The sequence below is a fragment of the Oratosquilla oratoria genome, unplaced genomic scaffold, assembly GCF_046742065.1.
Source record: "Oratosquilla oratoria isolate Oo_2021 unplaced genomic scaffold, ASM4674206v1 SCAFFOLD282, whole genome shotgun sequence".
In the NCBI taxonomy this organism is placed as follows: Eukaryota; Metazoa; Arthropoda; class Malacostraca; order Stomatopoda; family Squillidae; genus Oratosquilla; species Oratosquilla oratoria.
Window position 1 is genome coordinate 52,501 of NW_027467633.1, and position 27,500 is coordinate 80,000.

Here is a 27,500-nt window from a genome sequence, read left to right on the forward strand (position 1 = left end):
GATGGTTTAGAATTAAAGTGCATTGTGGTTGTTAAAATGTATCTCTAATCACTGGGACCCATTCAGTGTTGTACAAATACTTTCATACTTTCTCGCGTTCGTATACTTCCAATTGTACTATCATACTGGAGATGGGTTGAGCGCAAAAATTTCATGTATGTGTATGTAACTCGAGCATACAAATATATAAGAAATAATGCGCTTAGCTTATATCTCTCTTGATGACCTAGTTGGAAATTCACTGTCGCATTTGTCATGAGGATACCCGGTTCGAGTCCTGGGCAGTACCACATTTCAATTTCAAGCATGCTGGCCTTTGATGGCTTAGAATTGAAGTACATTGTGGTTGTTAAAATGTATATATATATATATATATATATATATATATATATATATATATATATATATATATGTGTGTGTGTGTGTGTGTGTGTGTGTGTGTGTGTGTGTGTGTAATACCTCTGCTTTCTAGATTAAGCAACTCTTAGCACAATGATAGGGCGCTACCAATCGTATCTCTCAGGATGTTCAAAAGGAATATTGTGGATCTTGTCCTATATCCCCAAACACATACACACACACACATACACACACACACACACTCACACACACACACACACACACACACACACACACACACACACACACACACGCACACACACACGAATATAATGTCCTGTCTCTAGCCAGAAATAAAACGAAAAATAAATTCAATAGACCGTACTAGAGGGAGAGGGTGTTAGGAAGTCGGGCGAGGGAGTGGAAGTGGGAGTGGGAGGGAGGTGGAGGAGCTTTGTGGGTTCCAGGGAGGGAGGGAGGGAGGGAGGGATTGGGTGTCATTAGAAGGTGAAATGAGAATCGGGTTGGGGATGGGGATGGTGGGAGTAAAAATAATGGAGGGGGGAAGGGAGGGAGGTGGTGAGGGAAGGAAGGGGTGGAGGGAAGGATAAAGGTGGGAACTACCTTACTCTATGATCGCATATATGTGGAGGTAGAAGAGGAAGAAATAGAGGAGGAGGAGGAGTATGGGACTGAGAAAGAGGTGGAGTAGAACGGGGTTGAGTTGGATGTGGAGGAGGAGAAGGTGATGAAGGAGGAAGAGAATGAACCGGTGAAAGAAGCGGGGAAGATGAGTATGGAGGTGGAAGAAGAAAGGAAGAAAGAGGAGGAGGAGGAGGAGGAGGAGGACTGGGGAGGTGAAAGGAGAGAAGACTGATATGTAAATAAGCTCCTAAAGAGAGGGGCTAGAGAAGGGAAGTCGGGGGATGGGGGGCTGGAGGGGCCGATGGGGACATGAATGGAGGGAGATGGAGGTGAATAAGTAATGGATGGAGGGCGGTCTCAGCATGATGATATGCTGCTCATCATATCATGTATTGGGGACGGTGACTTGCTTTCTCAGTAATGATTGATTGATTCCGTTTAACGTCGCGAAATCCTCCCCCCGCCTCCCAGGAGACTAGGATGGTACCCCTTACAGAGGACTTTGTAACATGGAGTGTAATAAATTATGTCCTTGGCCAACTTGTTGACGGTGGAGTTCGAACCGTCATAACATCGACCTCCGCCGCAAGTAGGGACGCCCTAACCAGCTCGGCCCGCGAGTATCCTAGATCCTCTTAGTATATATATATATATATATATATATATATATATATATATATATATATATGTATATGTATATATATATATATATATGTATATGTGTATATGTATATATATGTATATATATATATATGTATATATATATATATATGTATATATATTATATACACACACACACACACACATATATATATATATATATATATATATATATATATATACATACATATATATACATACATATATTTCAGGGACGTGCCGTCTAGGTAGGCAGGTTAGACATTGCTTACTCTGAATGAAATAGATTAGCATCAGCTACATTTTCCTTCTAGGGTACAGTATGCCCTAATCCAACAAAGGTTATTGTGATTATCATGCATAAAATGCCTTTTTTTTTTTTTTTTTTTTTTTTTTTTTTTTTGTAAACTGAGTAGGCATAATTCGCCCCTGTGTTTAAATCTCTGTATGTAGCTTGGGAGCTCGTTGGCTGATCGGGTTAGGGCGTCGTTACTTGCGGCGAAGGTCGAGGGGATGGCGGTTCGAATCCTGCCGCCGGCGAAATTGAACCAAGGGTATGGTTCATTTAATTCCACGCTACAAAGTCCTCTGTGAGGGGTACCGTCCTAGCCTTCCGGTAGGGGGGAGTTTGTGACGTTAAACCATATCATGTAGCTTGCACAAAATTAGACACAGGTGACACAGGAGATGCAGCGCAGCAAAGGCCGTCTTCCTGTTCATGAACTGAGGTACAGTTTGCACTTCTCTCTCACTCGAAATGTTTCTAGATGGACTACCTCAGCATTGAGAGAGAGGCTCGAACTATACTTCAATTCAGCGATAGAAAGTCTGCCTTTGCTCTCTGCTGCGTTGCCTGTGTCGCTTGCGTTTCAGATTACACTTAGGCTAAGTTACGCATAGTATTGGAGTAGTCCGCGTACGGCATACACGCCCACGCCGTTTTCTTTTCGCGGTGCGGAGGCAAAAATAAATCTGCTTCCAGCCCGGTCACTTTCTACCTGCTGCTAGGTGACGTGCGCATGTGTTTCACAATTTTTCTTGAAGAAAAGCGGCCTATTTGTGTGTGTCCGTGCGTGTATGTGTGTGTGTGTGTGCTACAAAGAATGAGAGAGGAATGGATCTTCTGTACAAGTAGGCTAATATAATTAGTAAGTAAACTTTCATAAAATTTCTATATTTTTATTATACTGACAAATCTTTTGATGACATTTTATTGAAGGTCAACTGCTTTATATATATATATATATATATATATATATATATATATATATATATATATATATATATGCTAATAAGAACACGGGTACGTGTGTTCACTTATGCAAAGTAGACCACTTGGAAAACAGAAACCAACGAAGCAGAGCGCTTTCGTATATTACATCTTCAGTGCAACAAGTGCATATATATATATATATATATATATATATATATATAATATATATATATATATATATATGTTGAGACATTCTGACAGGTTGATGTAAGCGGAATAGGAAACACAGGAGTCTTAGTCTTGAGTTTATTCCTGACTAGTTTCGCCGGTATGCTTTATAAAAGCTTTTTGAAAAAGCATACCTGCGAAACTAGTCAGGAATAAACTCAAGACCAAGACTCCTGTGTTTCCTATTCCGCTTACATCATATATATATATATATATATATATATATATGTGTGTGTGTGTGTGTGTGTGTGTGTGTGAGTGTGTGTGTGTGTATCTGTGCGTGTGTTTGTGTATGTATGTATGTATTTGAACGGTAGAATAAACTTGAGACGGTTTTGCATTGGGTTATAATGACAAAAATAAACCTTTCAGATGCCGATAGTAGTAATAATAATAATGATAATGATAATAGTAATAATAATGATAACGATAATAATGATCATTAATAATTATAATAATAAACCATCCAAACAAGTATCCAAGCAGCCAAATATGAATAGAGCCAAACGAGAGTGATTTTTTTTTTTTTTTTTTTTTTTTTTTTTTTCTAGGGCGATCTTGTCCAAAAAATTCATGAAACTCCAAATTATACTTAAACTAGAAGGTTCATCCACATTCGTTCACTGTTCCGTTCATTCATTCATTGACTACCGGGGTTGGCGAATTTGGTTCTCCCGTCTGGCGGTTTTATTTCCCCGAGGGAGACCCCCTCCCCCTCCTCCGCGGGTCTTCTCGACCCCCTCCTCCTCCTCTTTCCCCATTCACTCATTCTTTCTAGCTTCCCTCTCCCTCCACCCCAATTTACCCTCCTTTTTCCCTCCCTTTCCTCCTTTCTCCTCCACTATTTGTGACTCCTCCTTCATCGTCTTGTCCTCCTTGTCCTCACTCCTCACATGATAATCTCCCTTTGGGACTGTGGGTGATTACCCAACGACTGTGTACTCCTTCCCAGCCTTTCCTCCCTCCCTCCCTTCATCCCTCCTTCCCCCCTCCCTCCCTCCCTGCTTCTTCCCCCATCTCCTTATTTTTCTTGAAGTCGTGTGAGTATGTGTTCTGTTTCTCCACTTTCCTTCCCTACTTATGGCGTTTCTTCTCTTCCTTCCTCCCTCACTCCCTTCCTACTTCCTCCATCTTGTTTTTCTTGAAGTCGGGTTCCCATCCCTCTCTGCTTATGTCGTTTCTTCTCTCCCTTTCTTCGTCCTTTCTTCCTTCCTCCTTATTCTCGTAAAGGCGTGTGTGATGGGACAAACGCGATGGGTGTTGATCTTCGAAGATGGCAAATGTGTCTCCCCAGGAACACTCACTCGTCGTAATCCAGGGCGATTCCCTGGGCTCACGTCAATTGCTACACGTAGGAGGTACTAAGTCACACACACACACACACACACACACACACACACACACACACACACACACACACACACACACACACACACACACACACACACCACACACACACCACACACACACACACACACTCATACACACACACACACACACACACACACACACACACACACACACACACACTTAACAAACTTATATTTAATAGAAAACGTTTTGTAACATGTTAAGGAGAGAAAATTAATTTTACATGCATAACTTACGTATAATGGAGTTTAAAAAGTAAATTTTGTGGTCCTTTAAAGGAGCATTATAAACTCGTGATTTAATCCACGCAAGAGCGGATGTACTTGTATTTGTGCAAACGCTTAACTAAGTTGAATTGTTTTTTAATTTAATCGGGGAGTTGACCATTTTACCCACCTCCGTCTCACGAATTCAGACACGCTACTTTCACAACATAGGTGATTTTTTTTCCTGATTTCTCTTATCTATCTGGGGGGAATTACTTGTCGTAATTTATTTTGCCAGCTTTAGAGTGGCGGCACACTAGGCTAGCATGCTACTTGCTTTTTTACTTCGTTAGAGTCAAAAACGACTTTGGTTACAATGTTCTAGACTTTCGTAAAAACAATTCAACAATGTGTCCCACAATCATATGGGTTCAGTTTCTCTTAGTCATTCTTCTTCTCACTATATGACACAGGAGTAATTTGACATTTGAAAATTTGGAAAAAAAAAAATCGTAACCGAAATAGTTTCTACTCAAAGTGGCAAAAGCAAGTAGCATGCTGGCGAGAAATGCTTAGTGTGCCAAAATTTTTAGTCACTCAGTCTATGTATGTAGGGATTCGCTACCCAAGCAACGCCAGTGGACCCATGACATTTAATGAGTTTGGGTAGTTAGTCGTTCGCCCCATGCTGGACAGAACCAGCATTTCTATACTTGGAAGAAGGGGTTATACATATGAGAACATAAGAATGAAGGAGACTGCAAGAGACCTTAAGGCCTGCACTATGTAGTTCCAAGCCCATGACCCACATTACCATCAACACTCATGAATTTATCTAAACTTCTCTTGAAACAACCGATAGTTTCAGCGCTCACTGCGTGGTGGTTACTTTACTAAGTCTATTCCATTCGTTAGCCAGTCTGTTGGTTATCTAGTTCTTTCACTATTTCTTAAGTTGTAATGGGAAGATTTAAGAGGGATAGCAGCAGAAAGAAGGGATAGGAGAAGTTTAAAGATGTCAGTGGAGGTTTGTCAAGAGAAAGGGAGTTATGTAAGTGGTAATAGGGAGATTTAAGGATAGCAGCAGAAACAGGGAATAGTAAAAGTTAAAATTACCAATATATATATGCATATACATACATATTATATATATATATATATGTATACACTTTTATTTATATATATATATATATATATATATATATATATACTGTATATATATGTGTATATATATATATATATACTGTATATACATTATATATATATATACTGTATATACATTATATATATATAATATATATATATATATATGTATATATATATTTATTATATATATATGTATATATATATATTTATATATCTATATGTATATATACATATATATGTATGTATATAGCTATATATATATATATATATATATATATATATATATATATATATAACTCGTGTGTATAATAAATAGATAAAAGGCACCGGCCTGGGAATATATGACGGGGGTCGCAAAAAACTAACCTAGAATAAAAGTAATCAAATCTACGATGCTCCAGGCCCTCTGGGTGTCATGGCACACATGAGGGGGATGCTCCACCCTTCTGGCATGAGACAGCTCTCCCCCGAAAGAACGTAAGCCTGAGCATTGATTCACCCAAACTTATCCATACCTCGCAATCCCCGTCTTTGCTTACCGTTTGATTCTCGATGATATTATATAGTTTAAGGCTAGAGTTTGGTTATGGGTAAAGCTACACCCCCCCACCCCCCACCCCCCCACCCCCCCACACACACAATATATATATATAAATATATATATATATATATATATATATAAATATATATATATATAATTCTGACAGCCGCCCCAGTATTCGAACCGGGGCCATGCGTGACGCTAGGCCAAAGATCTACCGACTGAGCTAAAGGAGCTTTAAATTTTTCCAACGAGGAAACTGATCTAACTCCCGAATAACTAAGTCGACTGCTAACTGCCTTCCTAACTTAATCTTACGGAGAATTAAGCCCAACTCATAGCTAGTGGTGAAACTGGTACGAATCCTTGATGGACTCTCGCCATTGTAATACCTGAACAGAATCGTCATTGACGGTGTATGTCGGAATTATTTGAGTGACATACGCCGTCAAAGGCGATTCTATTCAGATATATATATATATATATATATATATATATATACTGTATATATACATATACATATATATATATGCATATATATATATATATATATATATATACATGTACTCATGTTTTGTGATGCGAGAGGAAAACGGTCGACATCCGACCCTCATTCCTTCACCCCAAAACCGAACCCCCCGACTTGGAATGCTTTGAATCACGAGTCAAACAATCCTGTCTTCTTCTACTCGGTCTTCTTTTACAGACATTCCTAAGATGAAGCTCAAACTGAGACGCAGGCGACACAGTCAACGCAGCACAGAACAAACGTAAATTTCCTGTTGCTGAATTGAAGTATGAACCTCTCTCTCACTTGAAATGTTGAGATAGTACATCTAGAAATATTTCAAGTGAGATCAAAGTTCAATATGTACTTCAACTCAGCAACAGGAAGTCTGCCTTTGCTCTGTGCTGCGTGGCCTGCGTCACATACATCTCAGTTTTGTGCTCAGTCAAAAAATAAAAATAAAATAAATAAATAAATAAATAGATAAATAAATAAGAAAAAATAAATGAATAACATTATATATATGATACACACACACACACACACACACACACACACACACACACACACACACACACACACACATATATATATATATATATATATATATATATATATATATATATATATATATATATCATGGGAAGTCTCCGGTACAGAGCGCCGAGTTCCACTTGGAGAAAAACCCTGCCGTCATTCGGCAGAAACAAGCTCCTTTCGATCGTTCGATCGTTGGGAACTGTATTGCCCCAAAGACTGATAGAATTTGTAAAAGAGGGCTTCAAGGAACGGAGGTACAGAAGAAGTTAAAAAATATCGGTATATCAGCATATGCGTGTGAGTGTGTGTGTGTGTGTGTGTGTGTGTGTGTGCGTGTATGTATGTGTGTATGTGTATGCATGTGTGCATGCGTGTGTGTGTGTCCGTGTGTGTATGCATGTGTGTGTGTGTGTGTGTGTGTGTGTGTGTGTGTGTGTGTGTGTGTATGCTTATGTGTGTGTGTTAGGGTGGAGTGAAAATCGCCCAAATATATTTTTCTGAATTTTCATTTATTTGAGTTTTTAAAAGGTGTCATTCCACTAAGAGATATGCCAAAATTATATTTAAATCAGATATTTTTGTGATCAACCACCAGACGTTGCAAGTTTACAATGATATACCATTATTCATCAGTTGGCCTTTTTTTTTTTTTTTTGTAAGATTTAAGGTTGTAAAAGGTAACAGTTAATTAATAGATCATTATGTAAAAAAGTTTATTTAAATCAGACATTTTCATTGGTTTCCAGATGTTATAAATTTACAAAAATATTCTAGTTTTTCAAAAAATACACCAGTAATAATAAACATGAGATTATATATTTTCTGTTTTATTTTTGCATACTATTATTCTAATATTAGAGTCTGAGTTGTCTATACATAGTTATTGATGAATTTATAACTTATAGACCCACTTTGAATCAAGCTTTGGCATAAGCTGGCGAAAAGCAACACGAGCCCGAACAGATCCTGATGTATCAATGGAAAATAATGATAACACTGAGACATTATATCCCGTCAAAGAATGTTTACATAGTAGAGCTCCGTTGGATGTCGTATTCCATCCCCTCAGTTAATCACTTAAAAATTGAAGATTACCACTGTGTAGTGTATATACATTGATTTACAACACTCACCACTTATTAACATAGAGCAGCACATAACCTCCTAGCTCAGGCCTAACTGCAAGGCAAAACATGTAATCTACCCAGCTACCACAAACCTCATACAGCCACTGAACATGTTAAAATTTGAATATGCCATATAGTATAATGGCTGGTGGTCGATCAGGAAATGGTTCAATTATATTATAATTCCACGTGATTGATGTTATATCATGATGTTATAAAATGGAAAAAAAAATCAGTCCAGCCTAGTGTGTACGTGTTTGTATGCATTTATTTATGTATGTATATACATCTTCATCAGTATCCATTTTATTCTATTTTCTTGCGTTCTTTGAATGAGTCATGAAAATCCAAATCACAATTCCTCTTTCCTTCCTTCCTTCCTTCCTTCCTTCCTTCCTTCCTTTCTTCTGGTTGACGAGCAATTCCAAACAAAGAAGTAGAAATAAAGAATAGATAAATAGAAAAGTAAAATAATTAGTACCTGATTTAATGAAATAGAAAGAAGAATAAATCAATAAAAACAAATCGTTAATTTGATTTGTTTTATAGGGTGTCGTGTAGGAGTTGGTGTGTGTGATATATGGTAGTAGTACTTTTGGAGTAAATGCCATCAAGAATACCGTCAGAAAGGTTGTAAAGTATTACGCATTTTCGCTCTCATTTCATAAATTCTTATACGCTGGTTGTGATTTGAAATATAATGTTTCAGCTATGAAACTGGGAAAGTCTGCGTGACGACGGACATCATTTTGGGATATGCAGGCGAGAGCAAAATCAACCGCGCAAATTTGAGGAGATTTTTTTTACATTTTTTTTTTCTCTTATTTCTCGTTTCTGTTCTTTGTGTGTCTTTATTTCTTCCCAAATGAATAATCAACGAAGGATGTGCTATGGAGATCAATAAAATTGCCTGGCTGCAGCCAGTCGAACAACAACGTGGAAAAATTTGGTGTTGTTGCCACAGACGTATGATGTAGGTCATGTGATCTCTGTGTTTTTATGACGTCACTTTTCATCACAACTCCTTTTGTCCTGATAATTCGGGTTTTGAATTTAAAAATAATGAAATGTCTTCTAAAAAATCCACTGGAGAGATATTATTATTAGGAACTTGAAATTGTAATGCACAGAAACTAAAATTAGGAATGTGAAAATAGAAGAAAAAAAATTGAAACTTGGATCTTTGCGAGGGGCTGAAAAATAAACTTCGTGATTGAAAATTGAAGATTAACGAGGTTCTGCTACTTACAAAACAGAAAGTATGTCTTTATTTCTACCCAATCAACCGTTGTATTACAAGAAGACATGGGAGAGGAAGATAAACTTTATCCTTTTTACCACACCTATTGCCCCTTTCTCATCTTCCCACCAAACCCAGGAAGCCAAGATAGCATCTCATCACGTTCCTGGTAACAATACTTCCTGTTCATCTCCGGCGCATAAGGTTTTAAAATCTAAAAATACAAAGACCTTGATAATGACGTCATGTCGCCTGTTCTTCAGTTTATCATAAAAAAAAAAAAACCTGTTAGAACAGTTTTGGTTCGTCTTTACAATTGTCGATCATACTTTTCTCAAACCTTTTTTTTTTTTTTCCTTCTTATTTTTGTGTACTTGTTCATGGATCCCTTGTGCTCTTTCTCAGTCTGTTCCATGCTTTATTTCTACACATTTTATAAATACATATTTAGATAGAAAAAAAAAATCTTCGAAATATTTTTCCTCCTAGTTTCGGTACATATTTTTTCTACTCCCAAGTTGTGTATATGCTTGAAATGTCCCATTTTTATTGTATATCTTTAGGCTTTCGGCATTCTCTTCAGTCTAATTCTATCTTCCTACCCCCCACCCGCAAAAAAAATCAGATTCATAAAGCTTTTTAAAGCTATACCTACATTGCCTATACAACTCATCCCTTAAGCCCCCGGGAGTCACACATTCAAGATTCTCGTCAAATGTTGTGAATTTGAAAAGTATTCTAGACTTTCCCAAGGATAATTCAACAATGTGTTTAATATCCGTATCGGTTTAACTTCTCTCAGTTCGTCATTTAGGTTCTCAATATATGACGCAATGGTGATATGACATTTGGAGATTCGAAAGATAAAACATTTAAGTCGTTTCTGCTCAATCAAATTGACTTGAGTAGCGTATATGTGTTAGTGGCTTTAGTTCTGGATTCCCTACAGTCAAATGAAACTCCAGTACCCCATGGTCACTCTTCTCCATAGGGCATCGGTAAACTATGGAATCTTTGGCATCTTCCTCTTTAGTATGCAGTAAATCTAATATGGCTTGTGTGTCTTCCCCTCTAATCCTTGTTGGTACTGTAATTCATTGTGTCATTAAATAAGAGCATAAGAATTGAGGAGAATACAAGAGACCGTAAGGCCTAGACTAGGCAGTTCCGTGTTCCTTACCTTCTTTCATACCTATCCATAGTTATCTAGTCTCTTAAAACAACCAGTTGTTTCAGCACTCACTACCTTGTCTATTCCAGGTATTGCATTGTCCACTGTTATATCTAGGAGGATGTTATCCCCATGACACTAAATTTTCACCTGCTTCCTAGTCTTCTCAGTTGACCTCTTCGTAGTTGAAGTCTCCTTGAATAATCCCACCCCCACTCCTTTCGACTGTTTTATTCTAATGAGTCTCTGTGTCAAACGACATATTTTTGTAGTTCTTTGTACCATGCCCTCGTCATAGAAGATATATACACCACTGCAAAACCTCTTTGACCTTCTCCTTCCTTTGCCATTTTTATATCCGTTAAACTAGCCCTTCCTTCTTCTAGCACCAATGTGTGTGTGTGTGTCTGCGTTTGTGTGCGTGCAGACCTATGAGAACAATCTCTGTTAAGCTGCGTGGGTTGGGGAGGGGAGAGTTACAGGGGAGATAATAGAACTACTAATAATAGTAACACTTTACAGTTATTTCAAAGAGTAAGGGGTGTTATCATGCACCCCTACCCTCACTCACTCCTTGCTCCCACCGGTCTATCTTCGGATATTGCCACGGAAGAGAGAATTTAACTTTCTCGACGTTAAAAATATTTTTGCATTTCCTTCGTCCCGCAGGCCATGTTTTTGGTCAAGTTTGCTGTGAGACAGGAAACACGGATAAACTCGTACGTGAACTTTTTTTTTTTGTGTTTCATCTGTGTTCTGTTCTCTTGTGACCTCCGCCTCGGGTCCTTTTATTCAGTGAGGTCACGGCTCTGCGCTGAGGAGGGCCACGGTTGATTGAAATGCAGTTCAGATCGGGGTACGTTTAGACTCAGCCAGACTGGAATATGTAGTCGAGCAATTACCAGCGCTTCTATCCTTGAGGATGCTATTGCACCGGAAAACTAGAGCCGTAGAAGCTATTAAAGAGGGATTTAAAGGCGTCATCACACTGGGTTATTTTTCCTCCGACTTTTGGAGTAGATTTGCAGCCCGCAACTTTTGGGAAGAAATCTGATATGGTGGAAGAAAATAATTTTCCTCCAGCATATCAAATTATATTCTATTTATTTTTGTTGAGAAAACAAAATAATTTGCTAGAGTGATTTTACGGCGGAAAAACTGCAGAGGTGGGCAGTACCGCTGATTAATCTGAGGTCGGAGGAAAAATAACCCAGTGTGATAACTCATTAAGGAGAACAGAAGCAGGATGGAGCAGAAAGTAGATGACAAAATAATCAGCTTTTTTATTTTTTTTTTTTTTTTTTTTTTTTTTTTTTGAGGAGTCACTTATCATGAAAGAATGCTGAGTGACGTTGGTCCATAAAGGTACCACTCAAGCCGCATCTGTTACTAGATGAGCGTCCTCTTTGTGGTGTATATAAAATTCCATGTGATTGTAACGTGTTTTATATGTGGAAAAAGTGGAAGCAAGTATTTCTCAACCTGATTAAAGTGTTTCAACTTCACAAGAAAACAATTCTTTCTTCAAGGTCAAATCCTTAAGACAACAGGGTAGGGATCGCAGCAATCGATTCAAATAGGACAATTTTAGATTTAATAAGAAAATAGACAAGAACTGGTTTACGAGTAGTGTGGTTAACGAATGGGATAGACCTTACGAGGACAGGCTAAGGCACCTTAATTTACACTCTGGAAAGACGCAGATCTTATAGAGGTGTTCAGGTGGATTAATGGCAACAAGGGCGGTACAGATAAGGTCATCATATTAAGACAACAGGGCAGGACCCACAGTAAAGAATTAAAATTGGGCAAAGTTAGATTTAAGAAGGAAATAGGCAGGAACTGTTTTACAAATAGTGGTCAACGAATGGAATAGACTTCGTAACCATGTAATGAGCGCTGAAACTATCGGTTGTTTTAAGAGAAGATTAGATAAATTTATGGGAATGTTAGGTGGTAATAGACATGGAACTACCTACCGTAGGCCTTATGGTCTCTTGCAGCTACCTTCATTCTTATGTTGTAGTAACCGTGTAGTGAGCGCTGAAACTATCGGTTGTTTTAAGAGAAGGATTAACTTTATGGATGGGGGTGATAGGTTGTAATGAACATGGAACTGCCTAGTGTAGGCCTTATGGTCTCTTGCAATCTAGTTCGTTCTTATGTTCTAGTAACATGTAGTAAGCGCTGAAACTATCGGTTGTTTTAAGAGAAGGTTAGATAACTTTATGGTTGGTGATGATAGGTGTTAATGAAAATGGAACTGTCTAGTGTAGCACTTATGGTCTCTTGCAGTCCCCTTCATTCTTATGTTCTTAATCCCTACATCAATTAGTCAAGGATACAGACTTAGTGAGGTCAAGGACAAATGTGATTGAATTATGTTAAGTATTAGGAACATATGGAAAAAATACATTAATATGAGTAATGAGCACCTTAAATGCAATAAATTGTTGACTGAATTCATTATCGGAGTACGCGCCATATTGACCTAGCTGTAATCAGGTAGAGTGAGAAAGGTAAGTTTACCTTTTTTTTTTTTTTTTTTTTTTTTTTCAAGTAAGGTCAGTGGACCTCTTGTTATCCACCCACACCCATACCTTTTTTCCGTGTACCGTTTGTTCATCTTCTGTATTCTGTCTCAAGATGTGATGGTGATAATGATGATTCGAATTAATGTCGCAAACTCCCCCCTCTCAGGAGGCTAGGGCGGTGCTCCTTGCAGAGGATTTTTTAGCGTGAAATTCAATAAACCATGCCCTTAGTCCAACTCGCCTGTGGTAGGGTTCGAACCGCCATCACCTCTACCTCTGTCGCAAGTAGCGACGCCCTAAACCGCTCGGCCATCGGACAGCCTCGCATCTGAAATTGTGATACACGGAAATATTGTCTTCAAGTTTCCAGGCAAACAAGAAGGTTAAGGAGTTGACGCCTTTCATAATAGGGTTATTCTTTTGTTCTACCTGCCGCCAGGCGATTTTATTCGTCTCAGTGGTGAATAAAATAGATTTGTGTCCTCGTCTTCCAACGCAGTGATGATGTAGACGCTGACTAGGTACCACTCACCATTCCAAATGCATTGTGTTTATCTTCGTCTCTCCGCTCCTCTTCCCTCGTCGCTCTCCACCTCTCTTTCCCTCTTTGCTCTCTTTCCACCGTTCTCTCTTCGCTCATCCATATTCACCCATGACCTACATGAGTACCGATTCCTCCCTCTCTTCGTTTCCTCCTCATCCTCTTCTTCCACCTCTTCCTCCTCCTCGTTCTCCTCTTCCTGTTCTTTCTACGCCTTTACCTTCTCATTTCTTCCTCGTTCTCTTCCATCTCCTCCTCCTGTTACTACAAACACTACTGAAACTACTACTACTTCTTTTCCTTTCCTTCTCATTCTCCATCTCCTCGTATTAGTACTACTATTACCACTACTACTACAACTGTTACTACCACTTCTCTTCCTTCCTTCCTCCACCTTCTCGTACTACTACTACTATTGCTCTTCTTTTCTTCCTCCTCCTCCTCCTCCTCCTTCTCCTGCTGTCTCACATCCTCATTATCTACACTTCCTCATCTTCTTCCTCGTCCTACTACTACTGCCACTAGTGTTGGTACTCTTATTCTTTACTTCCTCCTCCTACTCCTGTGCCTCCTCTTCCTCCTCCTCCATATCCTCCTGTTCCTCCTTCTCTTTTATCTCCTCCTACTCCTCCGCCTCCTCCATCTACTACTCCTGTGTCTCCTCTTCCTCATCCTCCATATTCACCTGCTCCTCCACCTCCTCTTTCTCCTCTTTTTCATCTTCTCCTTTTACTTCTGCCACCAGTACTGCTGATACTTTTCGTCTTCACTTCCTCCTCCATCTCCTGTGCCTCCTCTTTTCCCTCAAAATACTCCTCCTCCTCCTCCTCCTCCTTATACTTCTACCACCACTGCTACTGATACTCCTCCTCTTCACTTCCTCTTCCGTCCCCTCTGCCTCCTCTTCCCCCCCCCATCTACTCCTCCTCCTGCTACTCCTTCTTCTCCTCCACAGATCCAATTTCCCTTCTCTCCTGTGACGCCTTCCTTCCTTCCTTCCTTCCTTCCTCCCTTCCTTGGCTCCTTTACTCTCGATCGCTGCCCTGTACGTCACGTGACTCATGTCTTACTCGTCTTGCCCTTTCGCCGCTCGTTTCCGTTCTCCTCCGAAAAGAGGGTTCCCACCTCACCGATACCTCCATCCCGTTCCCTCCCATTTCCTCCTTCTCCCCTTCTCCTCCCTCTCTCCCTTCCTCCATCCTCTCTGTTTTTTTTTTTTTTTTTCGGTTGAAGCCGAGGGGGAGGGGGGAGAAGGAAGTCTCGAAGGGACTAAGAGAAAGTTGTACGACTTGTGTTCAGAGAGCCACAGCAAGAGTAAAGTTGAGGGAAATGAAAGCAATTCCTTAAGTTCGGCGTCTTGGGGGAAGAGAGGAAGGAGATGAAGACCAACTCCGCAGGAAAAAGAGGAAGAAGAATGAAAAATCAGAATAAGAAGTGAAGGAAGAACATGCAAAAGAAGAGGAAGAAGGAAAAAAAAAAGGAGAAAAATAAGGAAAAAGGTAGAAAAAGAAGCAGAAGAGGAAGAAATTTGGAAGATATTAGTGTAACCTCCTTAAAAAATGGAATACATATTTCACATTATCCTCTTTTTTTTTTTTTTTTTTTTATGGATACGTGAATAGGCAGTATGAATACAGTTATACAAAATATTACATGCTACGAACCCGTGTACGTGTGTGTATATATTTATGTGTACGTGCGTTCGTGTGTGTAATAATAATAATAATAATAATAATAATAATAATAATGATGATGGTAATAATAATAATAACAATAATAATAATAATAATAATGATAATAATAATGATAATATTAATATTAATAATAATTATGATAATGATAATACTACTATTACTACTACTACTACTAATGATAATAATAGTGATATTGATAATAATGAAAGGTTTGTTAAGTTAACGGCGACACAGAGATACACTGACAATATATAATTTGTTTAAATCTTAGAACTGGTCTAATATAGGTACTTTATGTGCAAAGCGTTGCTGTTCGCGTATGATGGTGGCAATATTTCCCTTGTGATAACCACTCACGGTGTGTGTGTGTGTATGTGAGAAAGAGAGAGAGAGAGTATGTGTGTGTGTGTGTGTGTGTGTGTTATATTAAAGTTTCTCCTCATTTTTTCCGAAGTTGAAATAAGTACAACTAAGGGTATTTGTCATCACAGCTCAAATATACCGGGAAACAAAGGATTACAAGGGAAGTATGAAATTATTCCTTATTCGCAAAGTCCCTTTCCTTTGTCTTCTCCTCCCTCTCCTCCTTCTCCTTCTCCTTCTCCTCCTCCTCCTCTTTCTTCTCTTCCTTCCAAGAAGAAAAACTTCCCATCTTCTCCTTCTTCCACCACATGCGTTATCCAAGATTTCAATAGCTGTGGGTGTTCAGCAAAGCTTAAAAAAATTGCAAAAAGAAAGTTAGACCTACTCCTGGATTTTTTTTTCCATAGGAAACATTTCTCCTATTAAAATTTTGTGTCTTGGTACAATGAGAATAATGCAACTAGGTGGTTATTTCACACCAAAACAATACATCATACTTAAGTGTCTGAGAACAATTATATATATATATATATATATATATATATATATATATATATATATATATATAATTTTTCATTTATTTATCTATTTATTTATTATTTATTATTATTTTGTGTGTGGGTGTGGGTGTGGGTTTGGTTAGGGGGAGACCTTATAATTCATCAAATCCTTTAAACCTTTGTAATATTTCCAGATACATTTCGAATATCTTATCCCTCCGATGGATTATCCGAGAGACCACGACACGTGCATTTTCGCTGGCAGAACGGGTCAGGGTGTCGTCGGGGGATGGCAGTTCGAAACCTGCCACCGACGATGTTGAACCAAAGGCATGGTTCATTAAATTACACGCTACATAATCCCCTGTACTGGGCACCATCCTAGCCTCTTGAGAGGGGGGAGTTTGTGACGTTAAACCATATCATCATAAACACATATTATTATATAAGACCTGGGTCTTACTTTTAATGAATAAGATTGCCAAGAGACTTTGTTATCATCGTTTATTGACAATAACGATATCGCCAACATTTCTATCATTAGAGCCCATAGTTATCCAGTATTTCTGGTACGAGCCCAAGACCAGAGGACCTCTTCCACTAGAAACCCTCCACTTAGCTGCATGGAGTCGTCCATGAAGAAGTAAGTTAAGCCAATCGGAGTGTTAGGGGGTTATCACACTGGACTATTTTTCCTTCCACATCCTACCTCCAACCTCCATTTGAATAACTAGAATATACCCTCGCTTACAGAAACCTAGACTCCTCTAAGAACATTTCAACAATATTTTTAACATTCGTATAGATTTACAATCTTAGTTCATCATTCAGCTTTGGTATGTATATGACGGAAAGATATTTTGATATTTGGAGATTTGACAGATAAGATACTGTAACCGAAGTCGTTTTTTATTCCGACAAACCCTCAAACGGTCGATGTTTGTGAAGCCCCTGGAAACCTAGTGTGATAACAGGTTTACAGGTTGCACGAGCAGGTCTTCAGTGATACCCGGTAGCTTCCTCTCTCGGTGTCACCTCTTCTCGATGGCAGATGTGTGCAGGGAGACCTGGGCGTCACAGGTTGTGCTTACTGATGAAGAGAAAGAAGAATTAAAAGAAACAAAAGATGAATTAGAAGAGTAAGAAGGAGAATTAGAAGATGCAAACGAAGAAGTAGAGGAGGAAGAAGTAAAAGAAGAAGATCTAGAAGAGGAAGAAGAAGGTTGCGCTCGGAAAGAGGTTGCGTTTGTGGGCGAAAGGTGAGCTGTCGGTGCGGGCTCCTCAGGTGTGGGTGAAGGAGATACAAAAGAACCAAAATATTGATTCCAGTTGGGCGTCCATTTCACAACTAGTCTTCATCACACACACACAAACACACATCAAAACAAAAAGACAAGAATAATCGCCAGTTGGGGGAAATCTACGGGCCACTGATTACCTAATTTCATTCTCAACCCCAAAAAAAGATATCACACAAAGCTACTCTCTATCTCTCTCTCTCTCTCTCTCTCTCTCTCTCTCTCTCTATATATATATATATATATATATATATATATATATATATATATATGCATATACATATACATATATATATATACTCGTATATATGTATGTATATATGCATATACATATATACATATACATATATCTTTCCTCTCTTTCCGACAGTTGATTATGTTACTCTTACTGCATCAAACAAGTGGATGGGGAAAGGGAAGGGTGGGATTAACATGTGGTACTCATTCATTTGTCTCACGGGCCTGAAGTCCCATCGCCGCCTTTGCCAAGCCTCAGCACAGTCTGCGGACTCCTCCTGCTGCTGCTCGTCAGTCGTCAGTCTGGGATGCCAACATCTTTTCGGACGTTATCAATCCATCGATTCCGTGGCTTGCCAAGAGCCCGAGTTCTTTTTACCATAACGTGTGGTAATCAGAGGTAAACACAAACAGCTCTAGTAAAGGAAATACCAAATGAGGACGAAATCTTTATTGGTAAGATAACACTTCTAAACGTTATTGGAATTTTTTTCGGGGTGATTCATGTCTTTAAACTGATAAAAACTTCCTGGCGTGATGAGTTCTCTGCCATATTTGTCGACAACTGTCATTTTCCAACCCAAACAGCTTTGCCCTTGGCCCTACAGACAAAAGACGGGTTTTTGGTCACTTTTCCTGCAGAAAATAAGATGTTGTGTGTGTGTGTGATACAATGATGAGCATTGCCTAAAACCCGAATGAGCATCAGTTCTGACTGTTTATGTATTTATTCTTTATATATTCATCGTTAACGAGGGTTTATTAGGTCATTTTTTATTATTATGATTTTATTTTGTAATAAAAACCAAAATTCCATTGGTAAGGATGACATGATTAATTTCTCTAATTTGTTATTCGCGACCCACGCATTTTGGTAGTGGCAACTATTGATTTGAAGTTGTATATTCTGTATCACTTTCATAAATATCCGTTTTCTTCTTTTCAGGTATAGACTTCAAACAGAAAATTATTAACCTAGATGGTGTCCCAATCAAGCTACAGATATGGTAAGCGTAATCCTTCCCATATAATTTCGTTCACTCTCAAATCCCTTCACTATGTTAATCCAGGTCGTATCTCTTCGTTCAAGCCAATATCAGACAATTACCTTCAGCTGAATTGTGAATTCTGAAAAAAAAAAAATGTTCAGCACCAATCCGTGTTACGAGAAAGACTTTTGTTTTCAGTTTTAATATAGTCGTCTGATGTTAGCTGGAACAAAAATATATGGAATACGGAGCTTTGTTGAAGAGATGGTGTGCCAACCTGTCCCGGGAATATTCGAATATTCGTGTGTGTGTGTGTGTGTTTGTATATATATATATATATATATATATATATATATATATATGTATGTATATATATATATATACATATGTATGTATGTAAAAGATGGGAGCAGGTTTTCTGTAATGCACGTACAGTTGAATACGACATCATTGCAGTAGATAATTATTTTTTTTTCTCGTATTCTCAATTTTCCTGATTAAAATTACTGCCATTAACCGAGTGAGCAGAAACTAGGTCTCCGTATTCTTTCCTTTCGTTTCCTTTAATTGTATAACTCGACGTTTCATCTTAGGAAAGACATTTTCAAGAGTAGACTGCAATAACAAAAAGTACATAATGAGATACAGCAACGGTGACAATTGTGCAAAACTATATTATACATGGACAATTCTGGTGAGGTATGATGCAAAACAATTCTGGCAAAATAGAATACAAAAAATTACACAGAGAAACGAGCAAAATATAAGAAAAATGTTGGTAGTAAGTGGGAAAGGTACAATACAAGAGAGTTCCAAGAAAGCGGGTACTTAACTTAAAGATATGTGTGAAAAATTACAAGCATGAAATGTACTGAGTGTTAAATATATATATATATATATATATATATATATATATATATATATATATATATATATGGATGGGTCGCGCGGCTGGCACTCAGAGGAGCCAATAATGTGACCGCAGAGGTCAGGGGAGGAGGGAGCGGTTACTGGAGGTGGGGAGGAAGAGCCGGAGGAAGAATGGAAGGGGAGTAGGAGGAAGAGGTGGTGGAGATGAAAGGGGAGGAGGGAGAGAGGAAGGGAGGAGGGGGTAAATTAGGATTCTTAGGCCGTGAGGAAAACAGTGGAATTCTAGAAGTCATATTAGATTGGATATTAATGATTGATGCTTTGTCTCTAATGTGGAATACTTCAAGCAATTGTCGCCTCCTAACATCACTGGTTTCACTAATTTTTGTAGAATTAACCAAGTCCTCCCTGCTGCTAAGTCTGACATTATGAAAAATTCTGTGATGTTGTTTGACAGCTCCATCCTGTAGATGTAATGATAGGTGACGGCTGACCTTGCATCTAGTTTAACCAATGTAAGCATGATTATAAGGCTTACAGTCCTCCGAAGAACAATTATATTGGTATACTACATTGATTCTAGATGTAATGTCTGATCGTCTAGGTAAGTTGTTAGTCATGATCAGAGAGGAAGTTCAGGGATTTTTTGTAATAAATGAGAACGTGGACTTTATTGTTCTCCTTTGTGGGGTGGCAATATCTTTGGATAATGTCTTTAATTGCCTTTTCATTTTTTTTTTTTTTTTTTTATTATTGGTCAAGGTGTTTCGGTAATATATATTGATGTACTTATTGTTTTGTGGTGCACTCACCCCCTCCTCCTTCCCTCTCCCCCTCCTCCCCTTCCACTTCCACCTCTTCTTCCACCTCCTCCCTCTCTCCTCTTCCTCCTCCTCCCCCTCCCCTTCCTCCGGCTCTCCCCCCCCCTCCCACCAGTAACCGCTCCCTCTTCCCCTGACCTCTGCAGTCGCATAATTGGTCCCTTTGAGTGCCACCCGCCCGACCCATCCATGTATACAAAACGCTCAGTACATCTCATGCTTGTAATTTTTTACACCTACCTATGAATGTAGGTATCCGGTTTCTTGGCACTCACTTGTATTGTACCTTTCCCACATATTACTAAAAACTGTTCTTATATTTTTTACTCGTTACTGTGTGTAATTGTTTTGTCATCGTTTCTGTATTTGATTAAGTACTTTTTTATTGCAGTCTACACTTGAGAATGTCTTTCCCAAGACGAAACGTTGAGCTCTACAATATATATATATATATATATATATATATATATATATATGTGCGTGTGTGTGTATACGTATACATGCACACACAATTATATATATATATATATATATATATATATATATGTATGTATGTATATGTATATATCAAGAGGACAAACGCTTCATCTTGGATAGTGAAAATTAAACGACTATTTTTATATGAAATAATAAGGCACTAATACTCATATTTAGGGCCGAAAATCTTCCAATGTTATATTTTTTCAATAAAAAAGTCATGTCAGTCTCTGTTTTTTGCAGATTTTTTAATTTACCAACTGAATACTACTACATAATGTTGTTATAGGAACTGAAAAATATGCATTCTACCGCATACAAAAAATCAGTATAATGTAGCACAAGTAACCTAATATGTCGGTGTTGATTATATGTAATTAGTTTCCACCAGATTTAAAGTGTTATAATGTTCCAACACAAAATAGAATTCATCTTATCAAAAGACTTTTTGTTATTTATCTTATTATGTAACTCATACTCCCAATGCCGTCTCACGTCAACTGTTGGGAGTTCGTTCGAGTAGATATGACTTTGGTTACAATATTTTGTTTTTCGAACCTCCAGATATCAAATTACTTTTGCATCATAACTAATTATGAGAAGTTAAACCTATCCGATTGGTAGACACATTGGTGAAATGTTTTTAGTCAAGTATAGAACACTGCAAGCGAAGTTTTTTAGCCATTAAAATTCTAAATATTTGACGATAACCGGTCTAGTGTGAGGTGTGGGCGGTCGGAATGTCAGAATCTATGTGAAAACTAATTATAGACCGTATTTCCCGTAAGAATAAGGCTGTCTTTTTCTTAACGAAGAAAGATCGGCTGCCAGTCTTGCTTGCTTCACGAAGTGCATCGTCGCTGTTGGTTTAATGAGCTAATGTCGATGTATATGAGTTCTTATAAGAGTGATATTTCATCAATGAGAGAGATGAAATCCTTCAAATGTATCTGTAGTTGTGGAACATCGAGTTTGCACCCAGAAGAAGAATATAAGAAAGAACGTAGACCAACGTTGTTCTGGCGTGGGCAATGATTGGTGTTTCTAGTGTCTGCGTCAATCAGAACTTGTGTGGAGAAAACTAAAGCGCCATGACGTCATCTGGTTGTGCATAGAAATGCCACTGTCCAGTGGAGGAGAAGAATGAAGTAGACATGTATGATTTGCAAGAGCGATTTAAAAGGGGGGGTACTGTACATGCAGTGAAAGGTTTAGGAATTAATATTTCACATTTTCACAACATAACAGACTGCTAGAAAACTTGCAGGTTGGCGCTAATAAGTTTCAAAACCAGACAGGAACATTGTATATTCAATATACAACAATATTCATTTTTTGGAAACATTACATTTCCACAAAGTCAATATAATATTGACTTTGTGGAAATGTAGTGTTTCCAAAAATTGAATATTGTTGTCTTATGGACATCGTGAAAACCGAGGAAGTATCGAGAAAAAGATAGAAGGAATGAAAGAAACGGAATACCTGGAATTGAATTATATATATATATATATATATATATATATATATATATATATATATATATATGTGTGTGTGTGTGTGTGTGTGTGTGTGTGTGTGTGTGTGTATGTATGTATATATATATAAACAGTGCATCGTATTCACTCCAATAAGAACGTGAACTCTACACAATTATGTACATGTGGAAGATTTATGACGATCAAGTACTAAATGTTGCAATTCAGGGCCACTATCACATACAAAATGGAAACTGTATCATCCACAACAATATTTTTATTATATTATACAGAAAAAATTAAGCCAGGAAATAAGTTAATACTGATGTCTGTCACCTTGCAAATATTATTTTCTAGATTAGCAAAATGAAAATGTGAGGGAACAGACGGGGCTGAGAGGATTGTAGATCTTTGAGCGCAGACTGATGACGTCATATCGTTTCTGAAATGTTCGCAGTACTACAGTCGTAGATTGCATTTTATAATCACTTTTTATTATTGGATAGTAAAGTTGTACCATTTTAATTGACTCTATTAAAAATATCAGTAGAATTCATAGATAAACCAAAGATATGAAGTTAACTAGCATTACAGGTGAAATTATACTTTCTACTGGTAGAAAGCGTTAGTTTTATGCGACATGTATCATGCTTCGATATTAAGAAGGTCATCATATTTTTTTCTCTCTCTAATAAATCACCGGTGTCGGAAATCACCGAACTATATTAAGGTACCTGACAAGCACGTATAGGAAAAAGTATAAAAAGGGCTTTTCTGCTTGACCTGTCTAACGAGGAGGCACCTACCTTTTTGCCCTTACACCTTCTCCCTTCTGCAGGGACACGGCGGGCGAAGAAAGGTTCCGTACGCTGACGACGGCCTACTACAGGGGCGCACAGGGCATTGTACTAATGTACGACGTGACCAACCTGGACTCATTCAATCACCTCTCCTATTGGCTGAGGAACATCGAGGAGGTAAGTGGTATATGACCAAAGTAAATTAGGATTAGTGTATGTTTATGCCGCTGTGCGAATGTGTTGCAGGAAAGGAGCAACGTTTGTAGAATCTTGTATCGTGCTCTCCAATTACATTATATCTCTATCTATTTATCTATATACTAAGGGCTTCCCCCCCCCCCCTTACCAGGGAGTTAACCTAAGTCAAAAGGCATATACCCACCCCACCCATTTTATCTCCACGCATTCCATCGCCTTGGGTCAGAAGCAATGCAGCAAAACACAACACATCCACAACAAGGCCGTTATACGTCCCTATTCTCTAATAATAAAATTTGAATTCAGTTATCATTCCAACTTAAGTTAAATTGCTTTTTTAGCTATTCCAAGTATTTATGCATCTGTATAGAAAGCTGTATTTCTCCACATCCTGTAGACATTCAATTTGTTCTCATGACCTCTTAAAGCCCTGCAATACCAAATCAAGATATCTCTTCTGTCGGTATAGTGTATCCCCTTTAGCGATCTGAGCACTGTACTTATTTATTTACTTATATATTCATTTATCCGTGCACTTATTCACTTATTTATTCATTTACTTATTTACCTGTTTACCCGTTTACTTATTCTCTTATTTACATATTTACTTATTTATTTTACCTTTACTATTTTATATCATTCTCAAGAACGATTGCCATTGGTTCTATGTCGACTTCACTTTTTTCAGAACCGCCATAATCTGGCTGATCTTATTTTGGTTTTCAGTTGCATATAAAATTTTATGTACATGGTAACAAAACGTCCAGTGATAATTTACTTATTATATTTATATTTATAATTATATTATAAATTGATATATGGTAACGAAATGTCAAATTATATATCCCAGTTGTGCGTGGAAATAATTTGTGTTATGTTTTCAGAACGCATCACCTGAGGTTGTCAAAGTGCTGGCTGGCAACAAATGCGAAGTTGGAGTGCACCAACGCGCCGTCGAGAGGGAAAGGAGTCAGAAGGTAAGAGAGAACATACGAAATTCTTTTCCGTCGGGTCCCTTCACTGAGTTCGCAAGTTTCAGATCTCTTTCAATTGACGATTTTTTTTCCTTTGCATTATTCTTTATTTTTTAATTATTATTTTTTCTATATGTTTTTTCCTCCGCGATATTTTGGCGGTTTGGTTGACTATGCACTCTTTGTCAGTACGACTAAGATGATTGAATTAGATAGTAAGTCAGGGAAAGGACACTGAAGGAAATAATTCTATTCCTGCGAAGGTGGATGAGAAATGGAATGAGAGAGAACGAGGAACAGATAAGTCAGAAGTACAAATATGTGTGTTCCCAATGCTGACAGATACCAGAAACATATATTCGTACTTTATTCACACAAATATACAAGCAAGCTCATATAAACATTAACACGAATGCACATATTCTTATATGTGCATACGTATAAATACACGTGCACATACACACATACACATACATACACAGACACACGCACACACATACACACGCACACACACACACATACACACACACACACACACACACACACACACACACACACACACACACGTGCTAAAAAAGAGTGGGGAAGAGACATAAGAATTGGCAACGTCAAACTCGTAAACATATTTTTTCTGACTCCATCTTCTGGTGTTTCTCATTACCTTCTACTTTACAGCTGGCAGAGAGCTTTGACATGCCTTTCTTCGAGGTCTCCTGTAGAGGAGATATCAACGTTCAGGAAACCTTCTTGACAGTTGCCAGGGCCATCAGAGATCTGCGTCAAAGAAGGGTAAGAATTCTAGCATTTCATTGAAAGTAAGGATAGAGGAGACTACAAGAGACCATAAGGCTTACACTAGGCAGTTCCATGTCCATTACCATCCATCATAACCATTCATAAAGTTATCTAACCTCTTAAAACAACCTATAGTTTCAGCACCCACTACATGATTACTAAGACCATTTCTTGCCTATTTCCTTCTTAAATCTAGATTTTACCATTATAATTCCATTACTGCCATTTCAGTCCTCGATTCTGGTGATATTTAGGGCGGTGACAATATCGCATCAATGAGATCAGGTCAAGGGGATGGAGGGTAGAAACTGGAAGGAAGCAAATGGGATGGGGAGACGTTAAAAGTGACCAGTGCTCTTTTTTAGTGCAGATTAGACTCCGGTCATAAATGAATGGTGCGTGACTGTGGAGGCGATACTAAAATCCCCCGAGATGATGACTGCACAAAAAGAAGGGCGATGGGGCTGTCCAAAGGAGAGAAAGAGAGGAAAAAATAGTAAATGGAAAATAATGAGGGAAAAAATGAAAAAAAAAACAAAAAAAATTATCAGTAGTCCGTGAAGTCAGTTTGATGAAGCCTCATCTTGTGGAAGTAGTTGCGTATGGTATTTATCACACTTCCAAATTCAAAGGCATAGTCCAGTTGATGAATGTCTCGCTAGCTTTATGTACTGCCCCATATACCCCCGGGATCGCTGTGACCAGACAGCTCAACATGTAATGCATCAACTTTATTCTGTTTTCATCGCCATATACGATCAACTCTGCGAGCCTCAAGATTCTGTTCTATGTATAATCCTTTTCTTCCAGTAAATCCTCTGATTTTTTTTTCGTTCTCTTCTGTTCTACAGGCGAGCTTGTTCGAGGAGCGGGAGCGACAGAACGCCGTCAAGCTGGAGGCTGAGGGGCAGAAAGCTGCAGGAGCCTCAAGATGTGCCTGGTGTTGAAACCGGTGTCCAGCCACGGACTGCGAGGCCAAGGGTTTGGATCGCCGCTGCAGCCACCGGCGAGTTCCCCATCTCTTGCCCCAAAGACCCGTGGCTCTCCAGATATTCATTTCAAAATCGCAAGCTTCTATCGCTGGCGAAGAGATCAGAGACTCCTGCAGCTGAGAGAGAGAGAAAGAGAGAGAGAGAGAGAGAAAGAGAGAGAGAGAGAGAGAGAAACAACAACTACGTGTGCTAAGATCGGAGACGACATTTTTGTTGTTGACAAAGCCTGAAGGGATCTATACTAGTGTCGATCGTGCCGGGATCGCGAATACTCCCAGAACTGGATAACAACATCCTGGGGACATTATGTGTCGCTGGTGATGAGGTGGATAACCCACACTTGCTCTTGGTGTCGAGGTCTCTACCTCCTTCCCCGTCTCCCTGCTACCTGCACCCAAACCGAAGACGTCTCTTTCCACACCCAGCACCCCATCACCGTGTTGCTGCTGCTGCCGCTGCTGACGTCACACCTGCAGATTCCTTGTTGCTGATGTCAAGACCGAAGGCTCCCCGACCCCACCTCCAACTCCCTGAGGGTATGACACCGAAGACAGTCTACTGGCTGACTTGAAGACTTCAGCCGAAAGAATCATTCAGTCCAGAGACGTTTTTTGATGCAGGTGTTGAGACTTGGAGATTCCCAACACAAGTGGTGAGGCGAGATACTCTTGGTGCTGGATAGAAAGAGAGAAAAGAGTATACAGTTTCTTAATATGAATCTAGCTTGAGGGCGGACGGTAGAGACAACAGCACTTGGTGAAGGGCGCACTCTTCCTGATGTACTCGACGGTACGAACATGGTATGGCATTTATTATATATAAAAAAGTATGAAAAAGGATGGATTTTGAGTATGTATGGACAGAAAATGATGCAAATATTTTTCTCTTTTTTTATATTGTTTCTGTTGATAACATCATCATTTGAAACTATGAAGACTTTAGGTATATTTCGCTTTCTGATTTGTATGATAAAACTTCATTAGTTATATTATTAAATGATGAACAAATTATATTTCTCTTTGGTG

At 38.6% G+C, this 27,500-nt stretch overlaps 1 protein-coding gene across 1 annotated transcript in view; it reads left to right on the forward strand.

The window, feature by feature from the left end:
* LOC143023036 (ras-related protein Rab-8A-like) overlaps nt 1–27,331 on the forward strand; it is a 56,279-nt gene extending 28,948 nt beyond the window's left edge. The window contains exons 4-8 of the mRNA XM_076181489.1: nt 19,028–19,088; nt 23,555–23,693; nt 24,599–24,691; nt 25,364–25,477; nt 26,335–27,331. Coding sequence (XP_076037604.1) covers nt 19,028–19,088; nt 23,555–23,693; nt 24,599–24,691; nt 25,364–25,477; nt 26,335–26,430 — 503 coding nt within the window. The 3' untranslated portion in view covers nt 26,431–27,331. The remainder of the gene's footprint in view (nt 1–19,027; nt 19,089–23,554; nt 23,694–24,598; nt 24,692–25,363; nt 25,478–26,334) is intronic.
* The last annotated feature ends 169 nt before the right edge of the window (nt 27,332–27,500 follow it).